The sequence below is a fragment of the Neodiprion pinetum genome, chromosome 6, assembly GCF_021155775.2.
Source record: "Neodiprion pinetum isolate iyNeoPine1 chromosome 6, iyNeoPine1.2, whole genome shotgun sequence".
Classification (NCBI taxonomy): Eukaryota; Metazoa; Arthropoda; class Insecta; order Hymenoptera; family Diprionidae; genus Neodiprion; species Neodiprion pinetum.
This window is the reverse complement of record NC_060237.1, coordinates 23,295,153-23,314,361: the sequence shown is the minus strand read 5'-3', so window position 1 is coordinate 23,314,361 and position 19,209 is coordinate 23,295,153. Positions and strand designations below refer to the sequence as shown.

The window sequence follows — 19,209 nt, the reverse complement described above, 5'->3', positions numbered from 1 at the left end:
TACCTTTTCCGGCAAAATGCCGTAGCTAGGTACGACGTAAATTGGATTAAAAAAATATTGGGACCATTTTAGCGCTGACGATTCAGCCGCGCCGTTGAAATATCGAGTGAAAATACAGACCCCAAGTTGGCAGCAGTGGATTCGTCGGTAGGGCAGCCCTGCCACTGCTCCGTATTTAATATTTAACACGGTTCTAATGAGGAATGAAATCCGGAGAGAGGCGAACGGCTCTCGCCGTTTCGGCCCGTCGCTGAATGTGTACCATATGAAACGTACGCCGGAGTCCCGAAGGATCCAGGTAGCTGCTGTGTGTCGGTAGCCTAGATTTTAATGGGCCAAAGTATTTTTGTAACCCTTCCGCTACCTGAGATACTCACCTAACCCTCCGAAAATCCGCATTCGAGATTCAAATTCAAATGAGACCGCGAGGATATTCTAATTCCGGGACCCTTTTTTGCATATCGGTCCCACACAGCTGCCAGGCGTCGGTCCCAAATTATATACTTTCTTTTTTCTTTCTCCTTTTTCCTTTCCTTCTTTGATTCGTAACAATTGAGAATCGACAGTATTCAAATGGAGTGCTATAAGCCGGCGCTCGGCGTCGGTGGCTAAAAATCCTGCGTTCAAACCAGGGGTCGTAAAATATGTATACCGCAGTCTTCGATCGGTTTTGCATAAGGGAGAACGAACGCCGATTCTTACCTCATCTGTCGATCGGTACACCAGGTCTAGTTCAGAAAAATGCGAAACTGTACTGTCAATATTTGAAAAAAAATGTATCATGCAAGCCCATGTGAGCATTAACCGCGGGAGAATTCATTTTGCTCGTCATTCGTTAATATTAAACGTTGTAGGGTATTTCGTATAAATTTCAAATTGAAAATCAAAATTCTAATAAACAAAATAATGAAAAAATTAGCGACAAGGGAAAAAATTCAGTCTACGTTCATTTGAACACCATTGAAAATACAAACCCGCCCGGAGTACAGAAAAATTAAAATCATTTTTATATTGATATATTATTATTATTACTACGCAGGAAAGATTCTAGCATACGACAGAGCGTGACATGTTTTCGTATAATGTACTACGTGTACAAGGTCTATCATCGAATAAGAATAGGTGATCTTTGAAATTCCGCGTACATGTATACGGGATGAAAAAAAAAAAAATTGGATAGGCGGTGAAACTTGCGAGGCGCGGAAAAGAACCGGTGAAAACCTAGTGGCTGGATGAAAGGAAGTGGGGTGTGTATCTCCTTCTCGTCACTTTTACCATCTTCAAAAGTGTCACAGGCGAGAAGCGATACAGGCGTGTACCGAATACGGTATAGAAAACTGCTTATCACCCCGAGCTCATATTATATGTATGTACAAGATATTCGCGACGTAGGCAGGTTGCTGAAAATAAGGGAAAGAAATTTTTTCCTTTCGTTTCTGCGATACTAAATGCGTATAATAAATCGATCTTCTACATTGATTATTTTTTTGATTATTTACCATATCGAGGCATCAAACATATACATACGTGCAGTTTTAAAAGTAATTTCTCAACTGTAGTAATTATTGCAATACAATTGTCTGAAACTGCCTCGGCAAAATCTGTTCAAATTACCAGATCAAGTGTCAAGTGTCATATTTTCTCACGGTGTGTTGTACACTATATTCAGCATAAAATCATTTGCTTTAGAGAATTCCTGAGCGCGCGAGAGAATGTATGTAACGAATGTATGTATTACATACATTACTTTACACATAAAGCGTCGGCACGATCCTTGAGCGTTACATAAAGTACGTGAAAATAATTAACGTCTAGCCCTATCTTTCCCTTCTCTTTCTTCTTCTTCGTCTTCTTTCGAAAATTAAAGGTACGCGACTGCGAGGCTGAATCCGGGATAAACGCGGTGATTACTAATTATCTCACGGTTTCCGCGATGCTTTAATTATTATCAGATGTATTTATAAGGTGACGTTTGCCTCCGCTGGTTTCAGTTCATTACATCCTTATCCGTTGCATATTGCTTTCATTTTTTACCACCTCACGAATTATGTGTATATTTATATACGCATTCAAGAATATATCTATGAAACACAAGAAAAGGATTTTTTCTTTTTACACGACCTAACAGACCGATCAAAAAGTATAGGGAAAAAAAATGTTATTTCGTATTTCGAAAATGTTGACAACTATTTGTGTTATCAAATAAAACCATACGTATATGTTCGAATGAACGGAAAATTTTCTTTGCCGTGTTGGTGAGTTTAGAATATATATAATATATATATATATATATTTTTTTTTTCATTCCAACACTCAATCGTAGAATAATGAACACGTAACTTTGGTGCGAAGCTAATGAAACTTTCATCCGACCGAAGACTTTCATCAGCAGTCTGAACGTCATGAAAGTACCAATACACTATCAACGTTGAAAGTATAGACTACAGGGCAGCTCACAGCCGTCTCCCGGTTGAAATCCCTACTATTCGAAGAGTTCTAACAATGCATAGCGAGATTCTTGTACGGCGCACACCGCGTTGCCTAGTTTGGTATCCTCGGTACCGAGTTCCGTGTATAACTCGAAACACCCTCCCTCGAAATAGTTTGGTAAATTCCCGTGGGTATATACACGATCAACTATACGCGTATACGTGTGCATACAAACACCTACGCAATATAGTGAAATCCCGGGAACACCCTAGGACCCTTCGTCAAAATGGACGCTAAACCGATATAACTCTAACAGGATTTTCGATCGCGCGGCGGGCGGGGTGAGTCCTTCAAGATGGCTGCTATAAGGGATGGTTTAGGGCGCGCGAGGGTGGCTACAGAGGTAATATATCAGAGGAAACCCTCTTAGGGGCTCGGGCTGGTAGACCGTTACCCCCCCACCCCCACCCCTTCCCACCCTTGCCGCCCTCTCGCCGCCCCCGAGGCCAGGCACATAGCCATGGGGTCTGCTTTCGAAATACCGACGAGGGACACCGAAGGGATGCGGAACGTCGAGGGTGCCGAGCTTGTGGGTGTGGAGTGTCGACCGAGGTGGGGTCGAGGGATGCGAGGGGGGCGCGAAAATGGAGGTGCCCAGAGTCAAACAGGAAGCGTATAAGGGACTCGCTCCCTTCGACGGCAGAGGACCAAGACCGGACGATTTGCAACGCATAGTTGACGTAGCCGCGACGCGACGCGACGCGACGCGACGCGACGTCTCGCGTCTCTTAGCTGCGGAAATGATTCTTAACGGCGTTGCGCACCGTGTCACTGACTCAACGAGAAAGGGGGTGAAATGCGGTGACGACCATGGGCGTCGTCCCGAGGGTTGATCGAACCTCGAACCAAATATCTCTTCTAACCGTGACTTCAATATTTTGCTTACCGCATGTTTTAGGATTTGTTCTACGAATAATTATTATAACAGCTTGATGCGCAGGTATGAAGTTTTATTCGTCATTGACTTTTTGGTGGAATAACATCTTGTAGAAATTGTTTTCCTCCATTCTCATCGATTTTATTTTACAAGCCATAACGAGTTCAATGACGTTTTCTAGCAGTTAGAGATTAAGGGCACAATTGGTTCTCTTTTTTTCAAAGTTTTGCCAAAAAAACGCATCGAACTAATTTTCGAACGAAACTGTTGTTGAATTTGATCGATTATCGTGACAAAATAAAATGATTAAACACTGGTCGATAATTATAATTTACGATAACTTTGAACACAATAACGTGTATCGTGCAGTTTTTTCTGCACAAATGATCTTTCATCTAACGGCAACAACGTCAAAAAAAAATTCATTCCAAGCCTTATGGATATAATGATACTCTTGCATACTTGGAAGTTGTAAAAACTTGCTATAATTATTTACTTGTGTGTACGAAGAAAAAATTTCTAATACTTCCATCTCATATCTGCACTTTCATCGTCATTTAAAATCTACAGTATACGAATTTTCATTTTCTACCCACAGCCCACACGGTGTAAAATATATATATATATATATATATATATATACATAATATAAATAACGAAAAATACATGATGGGAGAAAAACGTGCGGAAGAAAATGGTTGCATCCGTATTAGCTGAGAGGATAAAGAGAGCGGGATGAAGGCGAGGGATGCATTTAGAAGAAATAGCTGTCGAATTAACACGGTGGCGGAGAGGGAGAGAAAAAATCCGTCGAGGCGTAAAAGAAAAAACGCGCGACGTCCTGCGGTGACGGAGAAGTGAAAATTGAAAGGCTCGGTGGCTGGCGGCAAAGGTAGCCCGTGTATAATTCGCTCTTTAAAGAACACTTGGACGATAATTAACTACCCCGATGGTATATACATGCAGACATGGCGGCGGCGAACCAGCCCCAACCTATACCCACAGGGTTGTAGGTGTATTCAGGTTTGCGAAGCAGCTCGAATCGCGCGTGCGGATTCGCATACAGAGCCGCACGTTGAAACGAAACCTGAAAAGGTCCTTTTGCGTTTATTTTTAGCATAACCAAGCTGTGGAAAGACACGTGGGTGGCTCAGCTCTAATTAGCACCGAGGGTGACTACCTGCCGCAACAAAACCGGAGGGATGAAAAATCTCAACCCGTACCTCCGTCTCGTACACATGCGACGCGATATTCATCGCGGACGATGTTCGCCCTTTTGCTCACCAGACCGAACCTCGATAACAACTTGATCAGTTACCATCGGAGCCGGTGGCTGACTGCAGCCTAAAGCTGCTGCTGCTGATCTCCCGCAAAATCTCGCTCCGTACGATTAAAATGGTACAAAAAAAAATATATATATAACAATATATCGCACATGTATGTGCGGCTGCAAAGTGTTTTTTACGTTTTCATACGGTATGATAATCATCTTCATCCCTCTGCAGAATGAACGCGAATTAATGTAAAGGTTACGAACACTTCCTATAGATCTATAATTCGTGGCTATGAGCTTTTGGAAAACGATTGCAAGCATTACTGTATCTTTTTTTGTTTTTGTAGAAAGCTTACGTAATTAAATGTTCTCCCTCTCAATAACAAAAATCCCGAAAATCCTTATGCTCAATGAGGAATCTATTCGTTAAACGAACACAATGAATCTGTATGAATTTCTGAATTTCCATCGCATATCGTCAAGTCAAGTGTTTAATTCGATGTAAATGATCCTTTTCCAGATTACGCGCCGAGAAAAACAGGAGAGCCCGAATATCGATCGATAATCCCGGATTCCCGCAATTCATCCCTCAGGAAGAAGGATGTATACGAAGCAAGAAAACTGCGCCTACGTATATAATAAACACGCGAAACCGGTGACGTTTCCGGTATCACTGATCAGTGACCCGTTTGACATTTTGAGAAAGCCGCTCGTGCAGAGGTCAGAGCTTCTTGACCCTCGCTGCAACTTTTCCAACGGGTTAGTCATGCGATGGGCGCGGGTGCAGCAAAAGACCTTTAGAATGCCACCGAAACTGGTTTACGGAACACGCGACCCTGCACAGCATATGCAAAACTAGGCAAATGTGTAACTACGTTACACATTGTTAACGCATAATAGCCCGTTATGTAATTTGATGCAAGCAAACACTCGTCCTCAAGTGAAGAGAACAAAAAAGAAAAAAAGAACTGATAGAAAAGTAGAGAAGAGTGGACAACGCATTGGGTAATTGTGATATTACGATTTCGCAGACGATCGTGACCTGAGTTATATCTAATACAACCGAAGATATGAGAATCTAATGCGATTAATCGTTACTATAGGAAAGTACCATAATTATTATACGAGTCAGATATTTGAGCAAGTTGAACGTTTGTCGGCGAGTCGGTTATGTACCTGTGCATATATATATATATAAGTTGTCGATTTTATATAAATATATACGTATGCGCGCGTGTAAGTAGTCGTATAGGGTGTAAGGGAGAGTAACAACGCCATTAACAATAGCTCTCTAACTTTTGGCAATTCATCTTTCACGCTAATTATTTCACTATATTCGCACCGCGGCTCACACAACAATTATATATACGTATATTCATACATATATGCCTATACAGCGAGCACGAGTAAAGCTCGTGGGAGTAAATTGATTACAATTAAAGGGTTGCGCGCGTGTATTATAGGATGAGAGAGAAGACGGCGGTGACCACGGCTCCTCGCTCATTGGTCTAGCCAAGTTTGTGGCAAGATGGCTGCTACCAACCGCGCGCCCTTCTACTACCCTGGCTGATGTCTTCTCAACCCGCGAAATACTCATATATATACGCATATATATATACACACGTAACTCAACCTGCAGGTATTCGCCTCCGATGTACCTATCCACCCACCGAGATGCACACGTTCTCCAGGAATAATGCCTTCGTCCTCACCCCACCTCTCACCATGCCCCGAAGGCCTCCGCAGGATAACTTCATTTCGGCATGACAATTACGACACCTACATTTGTTACTGTACAAGTTTGTAAGAATATCTCGATACAAACGGTCGTTTTGTTCAATCCGACTTTTATCACATTGGACTTTTGGTGAAAAGAAAAGCTCAGAGATTCTGATTGAATTTCTATTTTTGGTAATCTATTATACACTACTGCATAATCGCGGCATGCTTCGTTAAACGGAATTAAAACCAGTTACCGTCTGATTTTATTAACGATAATTTTTACCTTTTTGAAGAGAAAAGATAATTTATTTTTAATGTATCCTACCGAGAGATAATCGATATTTTTTCCATGTTTATGATAAAATGAATTAAGTAATTAGTCTGACAATACGAAAAAATTTAATTGAGTAGGATATAGGCACTTACACGTACGAAATGTCGATGTTGATTTCATATTATTCATGAAAATATACTCGGATCTGCAGAATTAAATCGGTGGTGGTCAAAACATACTTCTATAATTTTTCAAACTCGTTCAGAATTTTGGCAAAAACTAAAAATATGTAGCCTCGGTTTTGTTACGAAATTTGCAGCGAAAAGCTTATGGTCTCGGAATTAATTTGTAACCTCCTCGCCCAATATTGAACTAATGGACACATCGGGAACTCCAAAAATACGACCAAAAACTCGTAGGAAAAAGAACTGAGAAAATACGTCGGAAACGGATTAATTTCGTAATCACCATCAAATCTTTTCCACTGCGGTATGAAATTTGTTCATAGATAGGACTAGAATATTTTTTCTATTTATTGCCTCCGTCGACACAACGTTTCGGTGGATTATAAGTCAACCTTAAAATTTGCCCATTGTGACATAATTCTTGATGTCAAAAGTAAACATTTCACTGAATTGAATGCACTTGCTTCCATTTTCATACTTATGTACCGTATTAAATTTTTTTTCTTTCGTAAGCATCGTGGAAATATCTAAGCGCGTGGTGGAAAATAATAGTGCGGCTAATAATAATTTTCTTTTTAGCGATAAAGCACGCGTTAAACATGAGAAAAAGGGAGACGGCAAAGAGGCAGGGGTATCTTTAGTAAGTAAACAGAACGTCTTATGAATTTTAAGCGTCGCAAGAGAAAACGTTCTTCCTTTGAACAACCTTTTATATTCAGTATATACATATCTATATACACTGCACCTTGTATACATGCGTACATACACCGAGGAAAGTACGCGGCAAAAGAGGGCAATGTAATTTAGAAAAATAGATGCATAAAGATCACGTACGTATATGCGAAATAGCTCTCAAAGTGTTTCCACCTATATTATATACACATACACATTGTAGTATAATACACGTGTATAAGGTGCAGGTGTTTTACAGAGGTAAACGTGGCGTTTCTTGACGACGCGAGTTAAATTCATTTTCCTGCAAGATTAAGGGTGCAGCGCTATTCATTTCATGCATCCAAATCGTCAGTTTCCAGCACTCGACTTGTGTGCAAAATTTGTAAAGTTGAGAATTTTCGAGTATCTTTACTGGCACGCGCAAAGAGAGAACAGCACGACATTTGAAACAAATCATTTTCAATTTCTGCACACACTGAATGATTCCAGAATAAAATCTGTTCGTTGTAATGTATAACCTACACATAGATATGATGAGTAGTTGAATAAATATTTAATTAAATTGAACTAATTCTTCAATAGATTCAAGATATGAAACAATCTTTTTCTTCAAGGTGTACACGATGCGGTAAGAGTATCAATACCTAAAAGCATTGCACAAATTACAGGTTTCGAAAGTCTTTTTCTGTTCAACACCGACGAATCGTCGTAAAAGAGGTGAGAATCATCGTAGCGAACAACATTTTGTAAAGAAATACACACGCAACTTGTGAGAACGAACCTCGAAGAACATCTCGTAACAGTTTGTTTTCATATTGATTTCCGGGCTACGGTATCTAAGCATTCTAAGCAAGTCAGGATTCTGCGCGATGTGCGACACACGTGTGTCTAATGATTTTAGTACACACCGGGATGCCCATGTGCCGTACAAACCTTCGGGGAGTGTGCAGTTATTCGCCCATCCGTTCGCCTACGTAGGTACGTACGAACCAGTCAATGTGTATAAAGTGTGCGAGTTGGCAAGGGCGGGGATGCAGAGGGTGAGGAGTTCGCGAGGAGGGCGAGGAAGAAGGATAGGGGTGGTCTTGTGGGATTCTTAATGGCAGCATGCCTCCGAGGTAACACTAAAGCTATTAAATACACGCCCTCCTCATTTCGCATTGCTCCGAGAAAATTGGTTGAATAATTAATTTAAAAATCAGCGTTAATTCGATTAGAATTAAGCCTGCAGCATGTACGCGACTAATTTTATATTTAGCTTGTTTCTTTTCCATCTTCTCGGACAGGGGTTGAACTATTTTCCTGCTCTATCTGTGAAATCGCTATCCTTTACCTGTGACGAGAAATTTATAAGTATTTTATCCCACTTTCGTTACGAATTTGTATATTGGCTGATAGAAGGAAAAATTTTTCTACAGAGATAATAATTAGTTTCAGCAGTCTCGTTATACAACGGAGTTGAATTAACAAGTTATAATCACACGACATCGGTGCAAGTGCACAGAATAAAATATCGACCGTTGGTTGTAGGTACATTAAGGTCTTTTTTTTTTTTTTTTTTTTTTTTTTTTTTTTTAAAGCAAAAAAAAGGTTCGCATCGCACGTTGACTCGAAGAATAACACGAGCGTCGTTGGGTGATGTGAACGAGACCGAGCGCCGTTCCCTGAGTGGTAAATGCATTGACAGTGAGAGATAAGGTAAAATTTCCGTGGTAAAAAGAATCGAAAGACAGAGTGTGCAGATAGAGAGTATTGGAAGAGCGGTATGCGTGTAGAGGAAGGAGGGAGGAGGGAGGAGGGAGGAGGAAAGAGGGAAGAGGGAAGAGGTATAGGCAGATCGGAGAGCTACGGTAAAGTAAGAAAAATGTAGGTAAGCCCAGATCAACCCTGCTGATCCCCTTACGTCGTGGCGTTTGACACAGCCGCTAAAATTTTTATTTCGTTCGATTTGGGCTTTCGGGGGTTTCCTACGATCCGATTGGCCGGCCGTGGCCACGCCCTGTACATAAGGGTGCCTTGTACGCGTGAGCACTATCAACCCTTATGTGCTCGATGTGGGTACACTTATGTACTCGGGGACTTCGTATAACAATATATGCCCAGGGACGCATATCTACCGGGTGAGAATTCAATCCGGGTGCACAGGGTGTTTATTTCAGGATGATATTTTTTTTTTGATTATTCGTGTTTTCTGAATATCTACAACGTTTTCTTTTATTTTCCAAGTTGCTTTTTTTAACGCCTTTCGATTGAACGAAACCAATTTTTTTCAGCAATTAGAGAAAAAATTTCTTATTCTCGTATAGTTACTATAGACAGTTCTGAAAAATATCTGTATCGTTTCAATAAGGGTTTGAATGTTGTTAAAATTGCAAGACAATTTTGTAAGAGCTACTATTTGGTGGAATTATCGCCGATGATACTAAATTTTCTGACTATAGGAACGTTAAATCTGCTTGATTGGTCTGCGAAATTTTTCAGATGAAAAGGGCCTTAAGATCAATTTATTATTCTACCAACATCAAACGAAAACCACAACAAAAAATGCTTTCCAGTGTAATACGAAAAATTACTTATCCATTATCAATATATTTGTGAGATTCGATCTTTGTCGATTCTTACATCTATTTAAAAACTTGAAGAAACGATCGTAGCAATCAAATTTTTGATTTATCTGCGATAATTCATTAACATCGCGTTAATATTTCTGAACGACGTTGAATTCATAATTGGAAATTCATTTTATCAGCAGCCAAGATTGTGATAAGAATCATTGTAATGAGCAAAACAAAGTATTTTCCATGAATTCCATTTGTACCCCGAGTTTTGTTTATGGTAATCTGCCACCCTCACGATCTATAGCTTATATTCGCGAGCAAGGTATATAATATGAACCGTCACAGACACTTGACTAAAAATTTTTCTTCTTTATTTTTCGACACTGGTAAGCTGGTCTCAACTTCAGCGCGATTTAACATAAAATGGAATAATCCCGTAATAAAACACTTCCGGTTCATTCGGAGGTAAACACAGAGGGTTAAAACATCAACACGATGATATTTGGTGAACGTAGAAGGCGGCACATAAATAATTACTAGAAGTAAGCCCGTCGCAGGAATAAATTATAAACAAAGAATAAAGTCAGGTGCGTGTATACCACCGAAATGCACAAGGAAGAGCACGTATCCATATACTAATACGCGTTCGAAAATATGTTCTGATAATTTATGCAAGATGAAAATGAATAAACATTCCGCAAGACATTATAAAAGCGATACGTTAACAGCAAAAATCGTCAAGTTACTCTACAGAAAACATTACAGAGCAGAAAATTTATAGGTAAGTAGGTGCTAATTCCATGCAATTTGCAAATCATTTAAGAGCAGGCAAATAAGAAACGAGAAGCAAAGGAAATGTATGTAACATATCATGAAACAGTTCTTCGCTTCTGCATTTCGCCCTCGATCTTGAACATCATAACATTTGAACACACTAATTACGGAGGTGTAAAGTATGCTGCATATTTTTAAAAAAGGATTTTTTTTTCAAGTTGATAACAAACCGCCAGCGAATTGTAAAGAGCAACACGATCAAATTGTATTGACTTATAACAGCGCCGACACAGATTTTCGATGTTACCGTCTGTTGGTAATAGAGCTCTGCGCACCGAGTATCCAGTGAAATGTCAGAAAACTTTCAACTTTCACTTTTACATAATACATACGACAAATCAATAATGATGTAGTAAAGCCAAAAAGTCGACAAACATTATGCTACAACAAAATAGGAAAGAGTCAAAGCGTATTGTACTCCATTATGATAGAATACCGTCGCAGGTCGCGTCGATAAAGCTTGGATCCTGGTTCCGACCGACCGGAACGACATGGTACGAGATGGTGGGAACTGCGAGAACTGTTATAGAACTACCATTGTCGCGAGAACGATATTTAAATTATCTGACTCGAACAACGGAGACTCGGCTTACCGTGTCGAAGCTTCAGAGTGCGAGAAAAGCTGTCGATGTCGTGTTTGTGGACAATTTTTTGTTCGCGCTTCGCATTTCAGCTCCTGCAATCGCGCTTACTCGCTTTCCTAAGAATTTGGTAGCACTCTCTGACATGAAATAGGTTTTTCCAACCGTAAATGCAAGTCGGTTACCGACCCACGTTTTACCGTGCTTACACAAAAGCAGTGGATAATACAGAGCATATTTACCATGGTGAAGTTCCACTGTAGTGTGAAACAGATGAGATAATATATAGGATTGGCATGAAGACGGAACAAACAACAAACGGTACACTAACAAAATCTGTGCTTGTCCAACACATTTGCAGTATAGGACTTTAACGCGATTATTGCTGTCTATTAGAGAGCGTTCCTTTTTTGAATCAACATGAATTTTTTTCCAAGAATTATTGAAGTAAGCATTTTTAGTAAACCCTCTATATATCTCATTGTCAATCTACTTTCAAAAAAATCGCTTAACTGCCCTAGAATACAAAACAATACGATCAGTAAAGCAAATACTTCTATATACACAAGATTCTTCACTATTAATATACATTCCACGATTTTCATCTACGCGCTTTGAGCGCCGGCCTACAAATGCCACGCTTTCTCTCAGGATCAAAAAGTATCAAGTTGACGCTCAAAAGACGCGACCAGACTTGAAGATTTCCCTACTTGAAAAAAATTACGTCACTTTTTTGCACATACTGGCGAAATGGATGCACAAAAGTTACGATCGCTCGACTCACATCATGTGAATCAATACCGGGAGGGAGATTGGAAGGGCATGCATTACTGCGTGTCCTGGCGGCCGGCGGTCCTCTTTGACGCGAACCTTCGAGTTTTGCCCATTCAGACGATCACAGAGATCAATTGAGTTGAACAATAATTGATAATGACAGAAGGAACCACCCAAAAAAAAAATGTTAAAAAGAAAGACACAGATACGTACATAAATATCGTGACGGATCCCGAGACGATCACCTACCTACCCGATTACCCATATTCGATCTACGCGATTCTCCATTCTTTGCAACACACGTCATTCTTCCTCATTTGCGCTGTGTTCACTGTGACCTACTTTTTTCGTTGATTACCTCTAGGAAGTAAAATGTTTTTGACCCCTGTCTTCTAGCTGCAATGCTATTGTACTTAAAAGAGTTACGTTCAAAAAATGACAATAACGTATTTTAGACGCAGGTTTCAATCAAATTAGTGGCAAGCTTACATTCCCGCCAACCCTATCCCTATAGTTTGTATTACTTTAAAGGTTGCTGGTGGACTATCGGTATATGAACTATTTGTAAGATGGATCAGAAATTCCTATGGAATTTGATTACGTTACACTATATCGAACGTTGAAATTGCATTGATTCAATAATCATGTGAATATGATTAAACAATAGTTGGAATATATTAGAACCTCAGATAAATCCACTTAAACCGTTTAAATCGCCATGCTACGTTACAAAGGGGACCAAGGAAAACACCCGTAACCTAAACGCATGCTAACTCACCGGGGTTGCCGAGTAATGGAGAAGTTACTCGGATGTCGCTGCTTCACTCTGGAAAAATAAAAAAATTAACTCGAATTAGTTCGGCAAACTGGATTTTCAGTACTCAAATTAATTATTACTGTTATCTACTTCCATATTTATTCACTGAATGTTACACAAAGACAAAAATTCGTCTCTCAATGTGCCACCTTGAATTATCAAACAATAATTAAGATAGGTATTCTTACCTTCTCCAGGTTGCTCCACACTTTACATGCAGTAGTTCTTGTAGCATCTCAGGTTGAGTGGTGAGGTAACGCCGTATTTACACTGCAATAAGAAAATAACAGAAGATTACTCACACAATATACTTGGACTAGATTTCGCGTGACGGTTTTTTTTTTCCATATTATCTCAGTGGTCGCTGCTGCTATTAATAAATGACATGTAGGAATGAATAAAAGAAAGCTAATGAAATGAGCACAAGTAGTGAGTAAATGCACAAAATCAACGAGCAGCTAAAATCATTTACAATCAAAAGCGACATTATAAACAATAATCATATCAATTACGTACCTTCCAATTTTCTTCACTGTAGTGGATGGTTTAGTTTTCACTTTGTTCTCAGAGATCGATTAATCGGGTTACTTTATTTACTTCATTGCTAAATGCGGTTAATGGTGCTGCAGTGTAGTTTGTTCCTGTAATAGGGTAAGATATAACATTTCATTATTATTTTATCGTTTAAATCAATACACGTAGCATTGGAAATGCACCATAGTTTTTATAAAATATAATCAAAAAACTAAACAGCAATAAATTTCGAATAAAAGATCAATTTTCCAGAGTGAAAATAGTGTAAAAGGATAATCAAGAATGAAATAAAACGTGTACCTGCTTTGCGATCTTCCATAATGTTACGACCTGTTCGGTTATTGTATTTTGTTTCCCACATTCATTGCTAAGGTCAAACGATTCAGACTTTAGCTAGAACCTCAATCGATCTCGCTGCAGCTTATTTCTGTAATCAGATCAAAGACCACCCATATGATTTAAATATTTCATATTCAAAATCCATATACTCACGATCAGTGTTAAACAAACGGAATTGTAGTATGTTACATATTACGCTAAGCCTTGGAAAATTTTATCGATTGCCTAAATAATAAAGTGAGAAATAATTTTCATTGTTTTATGCCTGCTACCTTTATGCAATAAATTCATCTGTTCAGCTACCGCATTACATCTTCCAAGATTTATTAACAGGATTTTACAATCCAGCTAATTGCTAACATTAATCAACTTTGTTGCAATCTGTTTCTCTAATCAGGTAGGTTGACGCAATATTTTGTTCATAATATAACTTTAAAATCGATCTAAGCAGCATTCAAAATTTACCAGAGTTACTCAAAAAGACAATATAAAATATAAACAACAATCAGCGATTCGTCTTCATTCATTTTTTTCATTAGCGATTATTTTATAAAGTATAAGATGTTTAGTGTAATTTTAACATGTCACCTTATAAGCTACCGACAAGGTCACAATTAAAATCACGAAATAAATAGTAACGCTGTAACGCGTCAACCCTTGTTGCATGGAAGTACGAATCAAAATTCCCAGAAATGCCTCGGTGTTGATAAACAAACGAAGGTCTGTTGATTCGCGAACGGTGAACTGCGCGAGTCACCGCGCTACGCATTATAGGGACGCGAGTACAACTACATGTTAATAACGAAACTCTTTCATTCAGCGTACGTTCCGATAGACTGTTTTTTACGGCAAAATAAACCAAGTCATAATAAACGTGCTAAAATTGCATTTTACAAAGGTCCGTTTGATCAGAAATTGAGAGAGAAAATCGCAACAGAGAATTAACGGGACATTCTCTCGTCACAAAACGCTGGTGAACAGTCAAACGTTTGCCCGAGAACAATCTGAATGTGTCAATGAACTATCTAGAAAAGTTCAAAATTTTAGAAAGAACTCAAATCACCTTATGCAGACCAAATATTGCGGTACGAATTCTAGACGATCAACGCACGTGGCTCTGCTCCTGCTGCTCGAAAGCGAATGACGCCGCTCACTTACGGAACGGAGTTTCGGGCTGCGCGCGGCGAATGCGCAGAATGCGGCCCGCGTCGTACAAAATTGCTACTCTCCGCAGCGTCAGGCGTAAATATGTATTCTGTATTTTCTGTACTACATAATCTGTAACGCATTTCGGAATTAATTAAATATTTCGCATTAACGCAAAATTAATGGAAAGTACGAGACGAACCGCAAACCTTGTCTCTTTACAATATATATATTACCGGCAACGCTTGCGTTTAGTGAAAGGATTCTGTTCTGAGCCAAGAATAGCGCTAGTGTCTGCTCCCCGAAGTGTATGAAAACAACATTGTGTTTAGTGACAAGTTTTGGTCAAATTCTGATCAAAATGATCGAGGAACACGATGAGCGGGAGACGATATGTGATTCAGTGGTAAGTAGAGCTGTATTACAACTGCGAAGGATATGAATATTTGACCCCGGAGCAAACGTTGGATGTAATTGTGAATTTTACTAATTCTAACCTCAATTTCAGTCATCACTTGTCGAGGGTTGTCGTTTGCCGGTCAGGATGCAAGACGGCGACGACTGGCGTAAGTTACTTGTGGCCCTGCAAAATTATTTAAAATATTTGGAACTCGTTCCGCTGCCCTCTTCGTTTCTCACACAACGTTTTCTTTTACAGCGCTCGCTGAAATCATCAGCGTCAAAGAGATGCGAGGTGTCAAATGCTACTATGTCCACTATGTGGATTGTAAGTATTCAATTACTGCAATTAGATGACAGGAAACTTTGCAAACATGAATATTCCATAAAACGTATCTTTGTATTATCATGGAATAGCCAGTTGATTAGCTTTTCTGTTAAAAGTTTACTGTCATTAGCCATGAAAACTTGAACTGTCACTGCAAACTTGATATATTTGAATAGTGCACATTGTTTCCCTTCGATATGCCACTCCGAACAACAGGAAATTAAATTATTTCAGTTAACAAACGATTGGACGAGTGGGTGATGGAAAATTGTTTAGATACGCGGAAAGTTCAATTTCCAAGGCGAGATGGTACAGCGCCTGGAACGGGGGCAGCGACACCAAAAAAACAGATTCCTAGCAGGCCGCCGAGTCCAAACAATGTGATACCTGAGCCGGTCAACGGTTCGGCAGTACTGCAGGCAGCGTTACAGAAAAAAATTTCTAGAAAAAGAAAAGCTACATTCTTAGAGAACGAGGATTCTCAAGAAGCACCACCGCAACCTGTACCTGCGGCTACCGGCCCAAGGTCTACCGGTTCACTGGTAGCGCATCACCACGATGATGTTGTAACTAGGATGAAAAATATAGAATTAATTGAATTGGGAAGGCATAGGATAAAACCATGGTATTTTAGCCCGTACCCTCAAGAAATGGTCAGCCTCCAATGTATTTACATATGTGAATTCTGCCTCAAGTATCGAAAGAGTCGAAAATGTCTAGAAAGACACTTGGCAAAATGTAATTTAAGGCATCCGCCTGGAAACGAAATATACAGAAAAGGCTCGATATCGTTCTTTGAAATAGATGGAAGGAAAAACAAGAATTATGCTCAAAATCTTTGTTTATTAGCAAAGTTATTCTTAGATCATAAAACTTTATATTACGACACGGATCCCTTCTTGTTCTACGTTATGACACAATTCGATAGCCGAGGTTTTCATATTGTGGGATATTTTTCGAAGGAGAAAGAATCGACCGAGGATTACAATGTCGCTTGTATTTTGACAATGCCTCCTTACCAGAGAAAGGGTTATGGAAAACTGTTAATTGAATTTTCTTATGAATTATCGAAATTTGAGGGTAAGACTGGATCTCCGGAAAAGCCACTGTCCGACTTGGGGTTATTGTCGTATAGAAGTTACTGGGCCCACACGATACTAGACATTTTACTAAACGTCAAACCCTTAGTCGAGAATGAAAAACCACAGATAACGATAAACGAAATATGTGAACTGACGTCGATAAAAAAAGAAGACGTCATATCAACGCTGCAAAATTTAAACCTCATTAATTACTACAAAGGACAATACATCGTTACGCTTAATAGGTAAGGAGACAACAAATGATCGATTTCATCATCTTCATCGTGATCTAAACTTCTATGAATATACTTGACATCTAACGTTGAACGAAAATTAGTGGAAAAATCATTGAGTTATGATTGTATATTTTCACAGAGATATAATACAGCAACACGCCGCCGCAATGGAGAAGCGTCAGATAGGAATAGACCCAAAATGTCTTCATTGGACACCAAAAGACTGGAGCGTCAGAGCGAAATGGTGAACAAAACTAATATCTTGCAATACAAATACGCTAATGTGATTTAAAATTCGTTTCAGGAATCCTGGAACTGATTATCTACGTCACGCAAGCGTGCAAAATTGTACATAACTCTCGAATTTGTGGGGCTTTTTTTCTCGTTTTAAACCTGCTGTGTCTAGTTTCAAAAATATTGCATGATACATATACACCATATGTATGTATATAATATTGTTAGATGTAAATTCTTATACTTGTACAGATAGAGATCTTGTTAATTATTCATTCCATATGTGTTTTAAGTATAATTGGTTTGCCAACGCTCTTTCTTCTATATTATTTTATTGTATTTAATAATATTTAATAATATAGGAATAACGATAATTAATAATAACAATAATAATAATTATAAGACAACGGCCAGAGCAGTTCGACGTCGGTGTGGTGCGCTTGTTATTTGTTCGGATCTTGTATTTTATGGTACCACTCACGATTGCACAGTTATTATATTAATATACAAAATCGTAGAAAGATCATCTATTTGTATGTCTGATCGTCTGTATGCACGGTAGCGTTGAACAGCTCGTGACCAAACTTAAACTGCGTACAACTTGGGCATAAAATAATAAATCTTCGTCTGCGGCATTGAAGAACAAGCAATGTGGTGAACTTGACTAGATTAATGCCGTCAGTAACCGTATAGTAAGAATGAAACAAGAGAAGTATGCTCAAAAAATGCGAATTTTAGTCTCGACAAGGGAATTCAAAGTTTTACAAATACTATTTTCCTTTTATACGATATGGAAATTGCTCTCGTCACTCAATTTATTCCGTTTGCTTTTCTTTTTCCTTTCAAATTCATTGCCCGGCTAGTTGCCCACTGTTTAAATCCGTTAATACCAGCATTGTCTATACGCTCATTTTTAATTACACCTAAGACTATTTTTAAACGTTGTGGTCGAAAGGTGCAAAGGATCTTTGGTCTGGACATTTCATTCATTCAATAAGTCCAAGTGCACTACCCCATGCATTGATATTAATTTTCTCATACAAGTACGTCAGGCACCAGAAATCAGTGTAGCATGGGGTAAAAAAACAAAAATTATAATAATAACAGTGGTAAGATGTCTACAAATTAAGTATGAACCATAATTACTATCTTTAGTTTATTACAACGTTTAATTGAACCCCTACAAAGTGTTTACCGATTGTAGTATAGTGCCATGGCGGGCTATATCAAAGTTGTTATCGATTATCTGTAAATTGTCTTATCATTGCGTATTTTTGTCTGTATTAAATTTCACGCTTATAGGAGAAAGGAAGAGAGAGAGAGAGAGAGAGAGAGAAAGAGAGAGAGCGAAAAAGCAAAAAAAAAGAGACGCTATGAGAAAAAAAATTATGATTTACAATAAATCAAGCTCATTTCGATTTAATTCGACTAGTTACTTATGTGGTGGACATCAATTGTTGACTGAAAAAGGAGGAACGAGAAAAAATCCCTTTTTTCATAGATTTAATCTACGAACATTGTCAAAATCTTTCGTCTTGTATTTCAGCAAATGTGAAAGATGTTTTTTTTTTTTTAGATTAAGTATTCAATCATGAACGGCGAATCGTAAGATTTATCGACTGATTTAGTCTGTATCGGTGTAAGGGAAATGGAAAATTAAGGGTGAAGATGTACAAACATGTATATTAATTGTAATATCAACGAAGCAGTTGCGCAAATTTTGTCGAATATCTTTATACATATAGCTATAAGTATAATTATCTATCTAATGGCAAATATTCATGAAACTGGACACAGAAATTATTTAATATTGGATAAGTACACATATATATATATAAGTATATTGTATAT

At 38.7% G+C, this 19,209-nt stretch overlaps 1 protein-coding gene and 1 long non-coding RNA gene across 2 annotated transcripts; one reads left to right on the top strand and one right to left on the bottom strand.

The window, feature by feature from the left end:
* Positions 1 to 13,026: 13,026 nt before the first annotated feature.
* Positions 13,027 to 13,697, bottom strand: LOC124221393 (uncharacterized). The gene is made up of 3 exons (XR_006883806.2): positions 13,577 to 13,697; positions 13,249 to 13,330; positions 13,027 to 13,069 (listed from the first exon to the last, which is right to left on the bottom strand). It is a non-coding gene; the product is annotated as an uncharacterized lncRNA (long non-coding RNA).
* Positions 13,698 to 15,201: 1,504 nt separating this feature from the next.
* Positions 15,202 to 19,176, top strand: Tip60 (Histone acetyltransferase Tip60). Its single transcript, XM_046631673.2, has 6 exons — positions 15,202 to 15,485; positions 15,588 to 15,645; positions 15,738 to 15,806; positions 16,041 to 17,133; positions 17,264 to 17,368; positions 17,429 to 19,176. Exons 1-6 carry the CDS (start codon positions 15,390 to 15,392, stop codon positions 17,478 to 17,480), a joined length of 1,473 nt encoding a protein of 490 aa, XP_046487629.1. The 5' UTR covers positions 15,202 to 15,389; the 3' UTR covers positions 17,481 to 19,176.
* Positions 19,177 to 19,209: the final 33 nt, after the last annotated feature.